At 40.4% G+C, this 12,432-nt stretch overlaps 1 protein-coding gene across 2 annotated transcripts in view; it reads right to left on the bottom strand.

Moving 5' to 3' along the window:
* VRK1 (VRK serine/threonine kinase 1) overlaps positions 1-12,432 on the bottom strand; it is a 74,696-nt gene that overhangs the window by 43,782 nt on the left and 18,482 nt on the right. The window contains exon 1 of one of the 2 annotated variants that reach the window (XM_032345215.1): positions 10,139-10,313. The exons of the other annotated variant lie outside the window; for it this stretch is intronic. Coding sequence (XP_032201106.1) covers positions 10,139-10,217 — 79 coding nt within the window. The 5' untranslated portion in view covers positions 10,218-10,313. Of the gene's footprint in view, positions 1-10,138; positions 10,314-12,432 lie in introns of those variants that run through there. 2 annotated transcript variants of the gene reach the window in all.

The following is a 12,432-nucleotide window of genomic DNA, read 5'->3' as shown; positions in this document are numbered from 1 at the left end:
TCATTTCTAGGTGTCAAGGAAGCTATCAAAAACTACTAGAGTGATGTCAGATATGTCTAAGAAGCCAACTTAGGTGTTTCCAGTGACCAAAGATGGGCCAATTTGAGTCAATAAAGATAATAACCACTATGGATTAAAACACATAAAATGCACGTAAATCCAAGAGTTTATAATAGCCAGAAAACCTAAGTGGTCACCACTAGAGAATAGGAAACCACTCAATTTTGAAAGCTGCTTTAAAAAAAAAAGAAAAGAAAAGAAAAAAGGGAGGAAAAGAATCAAGCACTTACCCTCTTTCTTACATGAATTGTACCACTGGGTAACCAAATATTAGACGAATAGAAAAATCCCCTTATGGAAAAATTTCAGCTAATAAATGAATAAGGATGGTTTTAGGTTAACACATTTCCCCCTTCTAATGAATTAGTGGATCCAGACACTGAGCACTGATAGTTACTAACATCAAAATATGAGAGATGTCCAGACATCATACGTCTCCTGATAAAAGACCATGCCATTACCTATGAAGTAATCTTGCCAAAAAAGAAAAATAAAAAATTAATAGACTCCGAATCTGATCAAGCCTGGTCCTGATTCACAGGATATGAAAAGAACAGTAGAACATGATAAACTATGGCACAGGAATGCAGTCAGCGAAGCCCCAAGGGTGAGAACCCCTGGAGTACACAGAATCCCATTTCTTCAACAGATAAAGGGAAAAAAAGAAGAGATGGGGGAGAAGAGGGCCCGATGCGGAAAGACTGGAAAGAACACAGCCCAAACAGAACAAAATCAGGCAAATGTGTACCACGGTGTTTCGGGATGCACATTTGCATGGTAAACCAATAAAGAAAAGGAAGTTATTGCTGTAAAAGACAAGTTACTTTCAGGAAGTAAAAGAAGTTGTGATGAGGACAGGCCAGTGGTTCTATTTCATGACATGGGTGGTGGCTCTAACAGTACCTTATAATTCATTAAGTCTGTATCTGCTTAATAAAATAAGGTCTTCTGTATTGTGAAATATTTTACAGTTTTAAGCATTAAAAAACTGCCTTTCCTATAATTAACAATCATCAAGGGACCAAAACTGAGAACCTTTTCATATTTTATGAGCTTGTCCAATCAGACAGACACACACACTCACACAGTCCTAAGTAAAATCTGTACCTCATTTTCTAAGAACTACCGGTTGCCTTTTGCTTTTTTATTTATAGGCACTTCTTATATATTCTCTAGTGAAGAAATTGGCTCTTGATATTGCAAATAGTCTTTCCTGTTTGACTTTTGATATTGTTTATTTTTAGCTTTTGGACTTTATGTCATCCTTGGAAAGTCCCCACCCAAATTATTCTTTGCAAATATCATGTCTTCTTTTAGTTATTGTACGGTTTATTACGGTTTAGTTATTTTGCACTTTATTTCATATTTTGCTGGTAAAATTTTGATTTGTTTACACTTATACTGGTATAAGATAATCAGAGGTAGGAATCCTGGATTTTCCAAATGGTTATCCAGTTTCTTTTATTTTCCTCGGTCACACATGCACATTAGGGAGATCCACAGGGTTCGAGGCACTTAAAAATACCACACGGCCAAAGTAAACTAAGGACAAAAAAAAGCTCATACACAGTTATTATTTTTTTCTTTCTCTTTTTTTCATATAAAGTTGTTCTGCCAACACCCATTTCCTGTTCTTCTAAACAAAGGCTTACTGGTTGTGCCTCAACCGGTTGTATTCCACTCGCTCTGAAGAACACCCCTCTGCCGCCCGCTTGGTCCAAGATCTGGGTCTCAGCCCCAAGCGCACCCCCTTTCCACATCCTGCCACACCCGCATTTGACTGGCACAGCGTTTGGCCACCCCTCTGATTTCCTGCTTCAGGGTCACAGAAGTCTCTTAGTTTCAGAGAATATGAGAACTGTGTTTCTCAATCTCCTTGTTCCTTTTCAGGTGATTTCTGAAAAGAAGAGAGTTTTAGGTATTAAAACCAGACGCCCCTGCTCAAAAACTATTAAGTTTTACAACCATAAGCATTTGCCTCAGCTCCTCAGTGACTTTCCTGAAGAACTTACAACACGAATGTGAATTCTACAATCCCCTCAATACCTTACAGGTTCCTTCTAATGATGCAGCCCGCACCTACATTACGTTTCTATTAAACAACTCGCTGGAGGGCACAAACCTCAACCAGACTCAACCCTTCGGCATCACTTCTGCCCACTCAGAACAGAGCAAATCCACTACCATGGTAGCTTACAGGAGGTTTCAAAGAAAAGGAAAACTTCACTGTCACAAAATCCATTACATAATCTGACCGTTTCTCTTCCCAGTGATAGTAAATGAAATGCAGATGCAAGTGAAAAGCACATCAAGATGCAAATCAGCCCTGCCCTTTGCTGAAATCACTGCCGCATTCTGTATTAGCATATTCACCAAAATTTAATTGTAAACAGAGTAATTATGGTACTAAAGTTATTAAATACACAAAGCAAGCTTGGAACTATACATATTCAAATAGAATTTCAGTGGCAGATCAACTTTTATATCTGAAACAATACCCTAATTAATAGTCAGCTCTGATAATAAAATGGTCCTGTTTCTCAGATAACATTCCCAAAAAAGTTCTGCTGTGAATATTAAAATAAAGTTTTGTGAAGAGATTTTTTTTTTAATTTCAATAGCTATATTTATCACAATATAGTACTGTATTTAGACAACTGACATTTTTCAAGTCTTGGATTCCAATCTGGAATTTTCAAGACAAAAAAAAAGCTCGAATGGATGGAAAAGTACCGCTTACACCTGATGAGCTCGACAAATTCATCCAATCCAAACTGCGAACTGACGGTGCAGCACCAGAGCCTGCCATACATGGACAACTAGTCATTCGTTCCCTTACAACAGAGATGCACAGAAGCTCCCCTGGAGCGTGGCAGGGGGAGGGTGTCACACACTTTTACGGAACCTTCTCTAAATGATAAGTTTCTCTGATATGTTTCTAAATGGCACGGAGACACACTGACTCAGGGGTAATTCTGCACAAACTGGACTATTCACTATTCCGTCCATTAACGCGGTACCTAAGGACTCTTCTCTCCACTCAGTGGCGGAAAGCTCTTCCTCACCCTCCCCCATTGACACTGACTCAAGTCTTTTCGAAACCCAAAGAGCTCTCTCTTCTTCAATCAGATCTGATCTCTGAAGTTTCAGGACTGTTGTCACCTCTTCTTTTTTGTAATAAATGTTCTGCAAGTTTCTAAGCTCCCTAGGTACAAGAACTATCTTCCAACACATGCAGTAGGTAGGAATTCAATAAATGTGTCAAATTAAACAGCAAAAAGGGTTTTTCTTCTCAAGTATCTGATGTCTAACTTTATGCCTACTGTACCTCCCTCAACGGCAATGGACACTGCCCCCCTCCCACAAGCCTGGCAGCAGACATCTCTTCCCACTCCCTACAATGACTATGCCAACACTGCTTATGTTCCTCATAACCATCTCTCCCTTTCTGAACTCATGAATTTCAACAGACGACCTCATCCCCCAGTTCCGAGAGAAAACTGAAGCTTTGAGTGGGAATTCTTTCATCTTTCTAAGATCAAAACCTGCCTACCACCTGCCCCCACATCAGGCCCACCCGGGCATTCCTCTGTATCTTCCGTCCCCCCATCGCAACTCAGGGAAGCTCTGTTCCTCTGCCAAACATCAGGCCCTTCACCTCGGTCTTGTATCCCATGGCCTCCCCCCTTCTCAGGACCCGCACTATTAACTAGCCTCTCCCCGTCATCACCCTAACTTTCCCCTTCCTCTCACGCAAATGCCTCCGTGATCATGTGGCCCTACTACCGGCTCTGTTCTCCTCCCTGGGGCCAAACTTCCATCCCTGCCGACTGTGTCCTCAGGATCTGCTCCTACTGCTCTTGCTAAGGGCACTGAGTGCAAATGACAGGACACCCTCCCATCTGCCTGCTCAGGAGGTGTGACACTGTTACTCATCCTTTCCTTCCGGAAACCGTCTCTTCCTTTGCTTCACAACACAATACTATCCTGGGGCTCGTTCTATGGTTTAGGCCACTCACAGTCTAGGTAGTTTGGGAAACACAACAATGAGTAACAGCCTGTTTTTTCAGGGAGTTTGTCCTGCTTTTTGACATAGTTTTCCAGGAGGAATCGTGTTAAAAAAGCGGACCACTTCCCTACCTTACACCAAAGTAGACATTTTACAATGTGAATGTAAATTACATAAAAGAAAAAACATGTTATTCAATAAACTGAAGATCTTTTTTTTTTTTTAAGATTTTATTTATTTATTTGACAGAGAGAAATCACAAGTAGTCGGAGAGGCAGGCAGAGAGAGAGAGAGAGAGGGGAGCAGGTTCCCTGCCGAGCAGAGAGCCCGATGCGGGACTCGATCCCAGGACCCTGAGATCATGACCTGAGCCGAAGGCAGCGGCTTAACCCACTGAGCCACCCAGGCGCCCAATAAACTGAAGATCTTAGAAATAAAATTAAGGCTTTGAAATTAAGATGGAGGCATATACAAAAACAGAACTGGTTGATAGGCCTTTCCTATAAGCTAACAGATCTCAAGAAAACACTTCATAGTCTCAAAGAGAGTCGCACACCCCTGCTCACAGCAGCACTACTGACAAGATCTACAAGGTGGAAGCAACCCAAGTGTCTGTGGGCAGGTGAATAAACAAGATGTGGTGTATACATGCATTGCGGTATTATTCAGCCTTAAAAAGGAAGGACATTCTGACACCTGCTACAGTAAGGGTGAAATCTTGAAGGCATTATGCTAAGTGAAATAAGCCCATCCCCAAAAGACAAATATTGTAGGATTCCACTAATATGAGGTATCTTACAGAAATCAAATGTAAAGAAACAGAAAACAGAATGGTTGCCAGGGCTGAGGGAGGGGGAAGAAGGGAGCTATAGTTTAATGGGTACAGTTTCCAATCTGCAAGATAAAGAGAGTTCAGGAGCCTGGTTACACAAGAGTGTGAACATACCTAACACTACTGAACTGTACACTAAAAAACAGGATGGTAAATTTTTTGTGATTCTATGTTGTTATTTTCCTCCCACAATTAAAAAAAAGAATGAAGAGTTTATAGACACAACCCCAATATATTCTTGGAGACTATGAAATCACCCTTCCCCTGCATGTGCACACTCAGAATTGGAAAAGCATTACAAGTGGTGTGATTTCAAAGGTTGTCCTTAGAGATGCTAATTACAGGCCTATCGCCCTTTACTACACTTTGCTTTATTACATTTCAGGGATACTGTGTTTCTTTACAAATTGAAGGTTTGTGGCAACCTTCGGCAGAGCAAGTCTATTTGCACCATTTTTCCAATAGCATTTCCTCACTTCATGTCTCCTGTGTAATTCTGGAATTTTCACAGTATTTCAAACTTTTTCATTATTATTTTACTTATTATCTGTGATCAGTGATTACAACTCACTGAAAGTTCAGATGATAGCATTTTTTAGCAATAAGATTTTTTAATTAAAGTATGTAATTGTTTTTTTATCCATAATGCTATTGCACACTTAAAACACTACAGAACAGTGTAAATGTAGCATTCATATTTGCACTAAGAAACCAAGATACTAAAAAAAAAAAAAACAAAACAAAACAAAAAAAACAAAAAAAAACAAAACAAAAAAGAAACCAAGATACTCATTTGACTTGCTTTACCACAATACTCACTTGATTGTGGTGGTCTAGCACCGAACCTACAGTATTTCCATGGTGTGCCTATAGCGAAATCTACTAGCTACCACAATAGTAAATAAAGGCTAACTAGGAATCATATGAGTTTGTTCTATGAATTGCATTAATTCATTCACTCACTTAACGATTATTTATTGAATATATGCCATGTGCCAAGCACTGTTCTCGATGCTTACTTGACCTCAAGGAACAAAACAAAGGTCCTGCTCTTTTTTTTTTTTTTTTTGGACACAGAGAGAGATCACAATCAGGCAGAGAGAGAGAAGGCAGCAGGCTCCCCGCTGAGCAGAGAGCCCAACACAAGAGCTCGATCCCAGGACGCTGGGATCATGACCTGAGCTGAAGGCAGAGGCTTTAACCCACTGAACCACCCAGGCGCCCCAGAGGTCCTGTTTTTTTGACACATATTCTAGCAGAAGGACAGACAGACAGAAAGAAAGGGAAAGGGAGAGGAAGGAAAGGAAGACAGACAGACATAATGGGTAAACTGTATAATATTTTATAAAATGTAGGTGCTGTGCTTTAGAGGGAAAAGAAGGGAAGGAGAGTAAGAGAGATCAGGAGGGTAGAGGGCAGGGAGGGCAGGCGGCAGGGGCACGGGAGCCTCGCTCGGAAGGCAGGGAGATGCGAGCAGACTCACAGGAGCTATGACTGGGAGGATACAGTGGGCAGAGGGACAAGCAGGGCAAAGATCTTAAGGTAAGAGCAGGCCACACGAACACAGAAGGGTTCTGGTGTGGCTTACGCGGGAACAGGGGAGGAGGTGGGAGGAGGGTTAGCCCGGTATCACGGGAACAACGCTTCCAACACAGCCCTGCAGTCCACTTCAGGACTCCGACTTGAGCAAAAGGGGAAACGTACTTCTTCAAGATCTGGGGACATGTATTGTGCTTGCACTTTAATTCACAATACTTCAATCAAAATAAAAATCACATTCTGAACACGAGTCAAGAATTCTCTCATTGACCTATTTCTCACCGAAGTTTTCATGTTTGATAGTTTTTGCTAATGTATGTTATTCCATTCTCAGAATCCACTCTATCCATAGGCTAAACTATGTAAGCCCGATATAAATTCAAAATCTTAGTGCCTTTGTCACTAATGTCACCTCAAGGTAGGAATGGGTTTATAATGGATCAGCTTCCATTCCTATAAAGTAGAGCCTAGGACAAAGCCCTAGTTTCCCCTTACCTTTAACATTAAGTAACTTACTAGTGCTATTAGAGTAAATGGTTTGTAACTTTTTGACAGGAAATACAAAAATTTTTACCATGCTACACCTCCTAATTTCAAATAAAAATAATACTGAGTTCCATGCAATTCTGTATTATTCTAATGCATAGTGCCTGCTTCATTAATTCATCTGGTTGACAAATATTTATGTTGAGCATACTCTATGTGCCAGGAACTGTTCTAGAACACAAGGATAAAGCAGTGAACAAAACAGATAAAAATTCCTGCCCTCGGGGTGCCTGGGTGGCTCAGAGGGGTAAGCCTCTGCCTTCAGCTCAGGTCATGATCTCGGGGTCCTGGGATCGAGCCCCGCATCGGGCTCTCTGCTCGGCAGGGAGCCTGCTTCCCCCTCTCTCTCTGTCTGCCTCTCTACCTACTTGTGATAACTCTCTGTCAAATAAATAAATAAAATCTTTTTTAAAAAATCCAGCCCTCATTAAGCTTTTTAAAATTTAAGATAACTTGTTAAAAATTAAAACATGCTCAGTGTCCAATGGTAGTAAGTGCTAAGGAAAAAAAATAAAGTAAGGAGAGGGGATGAGAGAGAGGAGTGAAATTTAAAAGATGATCTGGTAAACCCTTAGGAGAAAATGACACTTGGGCAAAGACCTGCAACACAGTGAGGGAAGCTGGCCATGCAGTGATCTAGAGGAAGAGCACCCCACACAGAGGGAGCAGCAAGTGCAAAGGCCCTGAGGCAAGAGTATGACTAGCTTGTTCTGGAAGCCAAAGTAGCAGGGAGGTGGGGGCAGCTGCAGAAGAATCCACCAGGGGAGAGCATTAGCTGATGTCACAGACATACAAGGGCACAGTGTTGGCGGTCACACACAACACACAGGTCACTCACTGTAACGACACCCACTTTAGCTCTCAGGGAGATGCAAAATCCAGGGAAGGTTTTGCGCAGAGAAGTGGCATGCTCTGGCTTACGTTTTCCAAAGGCTCACTCTGGTGAATCCATCAAACGGATAGGGAGGGGGCAAAGCAGAAACATCTACCACTTATTACAATGGTTTGCTACTGGAAAAACCAATGACTGCATTAATCCTTCCTGGATAATAAGGATGTCAATTTTTTAAACACTGCACTGACTTTTAACCACCAAACAGAGGGGTCCAGAATAACCTAGGACATTTTTTGGATTTTTTTAAACTTTACACCAGCTACCACCCCCCAACCCCCAAACAAGTCTTCAGTGCCAAGTAGAAACAATTGATATTAGTGACAGATGGTCTAGGAAACATGCTAATCATCTCTTACTCTAGATTTTCTAAGCTCGATCTTTACAACAAAGTAGTTCACCAGAATATCAAATATCTGAACTCCTTTATTCCAAAGGCATTTACAAAACACCTCCAAAACTGATGTGAGGAGCTAGAAATGCGCATGGATAAAATGCAACCTTTGCCTTCAAGAAGCTGCACTTAGTTTCATGCAGAAACACCTTCATACAGTTAGGATTTTTATATCAGCTTCAAACAAGGATCAATAAAAAGCCCTCCGGGTAAAGAATGTTTCTGAATCCTCTGATAAAACTATTTATTAGAGACAGTGAGCAGTCATAGACATCTACAGAACCAAACTCTGTTGGTTTCAGGGCAGGGAGAAAGTACCTCTTCCAGTAGGGTACAAGTTTTTAAGACAGTAAGAGCTCTGAAACCTGTTTTCTCATTTTTTCAACTAGTGCCAGCAAGTTCAGAGTAAAATTATCAACTCAAACTACGTAAGTATCACGGTCTGAGGGAGTAGCTCTCAGTCCTGGCTGCGCATGGTAATTACCAGCAGAACTCTGACACCAGAAAGGCCCTCTTCCTCAAGAGCCCTTGTGAGTCCGTGAGTTGAAATGCCACCCAGAAGAGGTGAAGCACAGACTGGACCACCGATCTAGATACGCCAGCACATGTTCCTTTCTTCATTCAGTCACTCATTTTCAACATACTAGCTCTGTTACACACAACTCTACCGAATTAGAGGATGTCAATAAAGGCTCCCTCTAGTCATTTCAGAAGTTGGAAAAAAAATACAAATTAGTGAATGAAGGACTCAAGAGGAGCTCCCCAAAAGACCACCCTTTTCCCCTCCCATCGCATCCCAAATCAAAGATCACTCATTTACACTTCAAACTTAGTTGGGATTAAAAAGTAATTACATGTTTTGGTATAAATGGCTTCCCGCCAAACTACAGTAAGTCAAAGAATAAAAGCAAACAGATAATCAGTCAACAAAGAACTTCATCACCTCTTTTGCTAAATTACTTCAGGAACAATTTCAAAGCAATCTATTTAAAGACAATTCTCTTACAAATGAGCCAGCTAATCAGAAGTTGATTAATACATTTGATTACCATGAAGAAATCATCTAAAAACTAAAATACAGCATCTTGAGTTTATATAGCCCCTTCCCAATCATGCCAATGGTCTTCATATACTTACTTTTTTTATTCCCACAAATCCTATGGCTGAGACTGAATTGGAAGGATATCCATGGAATAAAATTATACTTATTACCAATACCACTTAACATAAAAACCTGTGACAAAGAAAAGCTCATTGTTGAGTTCCTATTAGGGACACTCAGTCAATCAGTCCCCAGGTCTCACTCTGAAAACAAGGCATATCAACTTAAGTTGCAAAAGGATTCACCACTGTATGGTATCTGTAAGGACATTAACAAAACAAGAGTCAACTACAGCACAACAATCCATGAGCATACAGAAGTGAACCTCCAGAGATAATGATCCTATAAATTCATAGACTTATTCCTGAAAAACATTAAGCTAAACTCAAACTGTGACACCATCTTTGGAAGCAATTGTCACACTAGTCAGGTTTTCACACCTACGCTGGAAAGAACTAGGTGAAGACTCACGCTTCTAATTCTGAGAAAGAAAGTGGGTATTTTCAAAGAAAAATTTCTTCCTAGTCAGAATGTTTTCTACTTGTATTGTGAAACTGATTTACATTACACTATAACATTTTTTGGTATAGCAAATGTTTAAAATACAGTATATCAAGTGTACTTCCTCAACTTTTATTTCCTTTAAATGATTTCTGGAAGTTCTAAAAGAGGAGCACTAACTGCAGAATTAATTTTCAAGTGAGAATACACAGGACGGTCCAATTTCAAACACAAGTTCAGGAAGCCTTGCTGTCAACACTTACCCGGAAAAGTAAAGGATCTGGTGAGGTCTCGCTGTGTACCTCTCTTTCTGACTTTAGATGTGCTGGTTAGAAGATCCATCCCTGGGAGTCCTAAAAGGTCTCCAGGAACCAATCATGAAGAAGACTTTACAGTAATATTCGTTCATCCTACAGAGAGCAGATGCTGGGAACGTCCTGCTCTGCCCATAATAAAGCACAGCATCTAAGAGGGGAGCAAGTGTGAAGATGCTGACTTCAAATGTAGGTGACCCATAGGCCCTAAGAAAGGAACTAAAAGGAATGCTTCCATATGTTAAGCCAACACTGAAACTGTTCTAAAATTGGAACTGTTGAACTATATAGTGTTTATGTTTATACAGCATTTAGCATGTTTGGGAATTTTGTAAATGATAGATTTCCCTTTAGTTCTCTGGTCTGGGGGCAAAATTAACAACCAAGCTTTGTTTAGAGTTAATTTACTGGATGTTCACATTTAAATCTACACTGGATAGCAACTGCACAACATTTTTCTTATATATTCTTGCAGCAGGGCTTAAGGGGAGAATAGCTCTAAATACTCAGAAAGGAAATTAGGATGACCAAATAGTACAAGCATCTCAGAAGTGTAGTCCAGTCATTAAAAAAGTCTTCATGAAAACATGAAAGAAAAACTTTAAAGACTCCCAGAGACAAGAAGGTTTTCTGAGACAACAAAATAAAACAGTCAAGCCATAAAGAAAATTTATATATTTGACAAAATAAAAATACTCCACAGGTTAAAAATAGCATAAACAAACCTGAAAGACATATGAAATCTATAAAACATGAAAAAAAGGCTAACTTTCCTAGTATTTAAAGATTACTTTCTAAGGAAGAAAAAAAAAGACAAAAATCCAAGAGAAAAATGGAGAAGTGAGGTGCAGACAGAAATTCACAGAAAAACAAATACAAAAGACTTCTAGAAACTCCTTACTATGAGAATTTTCAAATTCATACAAAGCAGAGAAGGGGTATGATAAACTCCCGCATACACGTCACCTAGTTTCAACAACTAAACCCACACAGCCAATCTGTTTCTTCCCTTTACCCAATCCACTCGCCCCTCCAGACAGTTTCAAAGTAAACCCCACACATTACATCATTTCATACGCAAATTCTTCTAACTTACTTTTTAAAAATATAGTCAATAAATATCACACCTAACAAAATTAACAATCATTCTGTAATATGATCTACTACCAAGTTCAGACTCTCTAATTGTCTCAAGAAGTCTTTTTTTTTTTTTTTAAGATTTTATTTATTTATTTGACAGACAGAGATAACAAGTAGGCACAGAGGCGGGGGTGGAGGGGAAGCAGGCTCCCCACTAAGCAGAGAGCCCGATGCGGGGCTCGATCCCAGGACCCTAAGATCATGACCTGAGCCGAAGGCAGAGGCTTAACCCACTGAGCCACCCAGGTGCCCCAAGAAGTGTCTTCGTATAGCTATTTTTTACTTGCCACATCTGGCAAACGAGTCTTTCAATCTCCTTAATGGACAAATGCCACCTCCCTCTTTTATTTTCTTTTCCTTCCCTTGTCATTTGTTTTGTAAAATTTCCCCCTTTGTGAATTTTGCTAACTAGGTCCCTCTACTGTCACTGAATGTGTCCCCCCCTCTCCTTTGTTACTGTCTTTGCACAAACTGCTCTGCCATCTATTTGATGTCAGAGCCCCTCGGTAAAAGAACACCAGGAACACACCTAGAGTGAAACAAGGTGAGAGAACACATTCCACAGGGAACACCAGGGTGGCTCAGTAAGATTATGTTATAAAGAAACCTACGATCATAGGGGAAGAGAGGAAAAAATGAAACAAGATAAAACCAGAAAGGGAGACAAACCGTAAGACTCAATCTCAGGAAACAAACTGATGGCTGCTGTAGTAGAGCGGGGTGGGAGGGATGGAGTGACTGGGTGACGGACACGGGGGAGGGTACGTGCTGTGCTGGGCGCTGTGCATTGCGGGAGACTGGTGAATTATAGACCTGCACCCCTAAAACAAATAATATATTATATGTTAATAATTTTTAAAAAAACAATCTATTATAGGATTCAGGCTTTGGTTGGGTAATTTGGGGAAGGATATGAGGAAGCAGGAGTTTCCCTAAATTAGATGTCAGAAAGTGGGGTAATTCTATGAAAGGTATCTCCATAAATCCTATGTCAGGGAGGGGACACTAGAATGAAGATAAGGCTGTAAGTGGTAAAGAGGTAGCCATCACTCATTTTGGTCAAGAATTTTGTGGATGACGCAGAGACCTTGGCTTTGTGCCTG

This window comes from Mustela erminea, chromosome 5 (genome assembly GCF_009829155.1).
Source record: "Mustela erminea isolate mMusErm1 chromosome 5, mMusErm1.Pri, whole genome shotgun sequence".
NCBI classification, from domain to species: domain Eukaryota; kingdom Metazoa; phylum Chordata; class Mammalia; order Carnivora; family Mustelidae; genus Mustela; species Mustela erminea.
The sequence above is the reverse complement of the archived record's forward strand: the minus strand, read 5'-3'. Positions and strand labels throughout refer to the sequence as shown.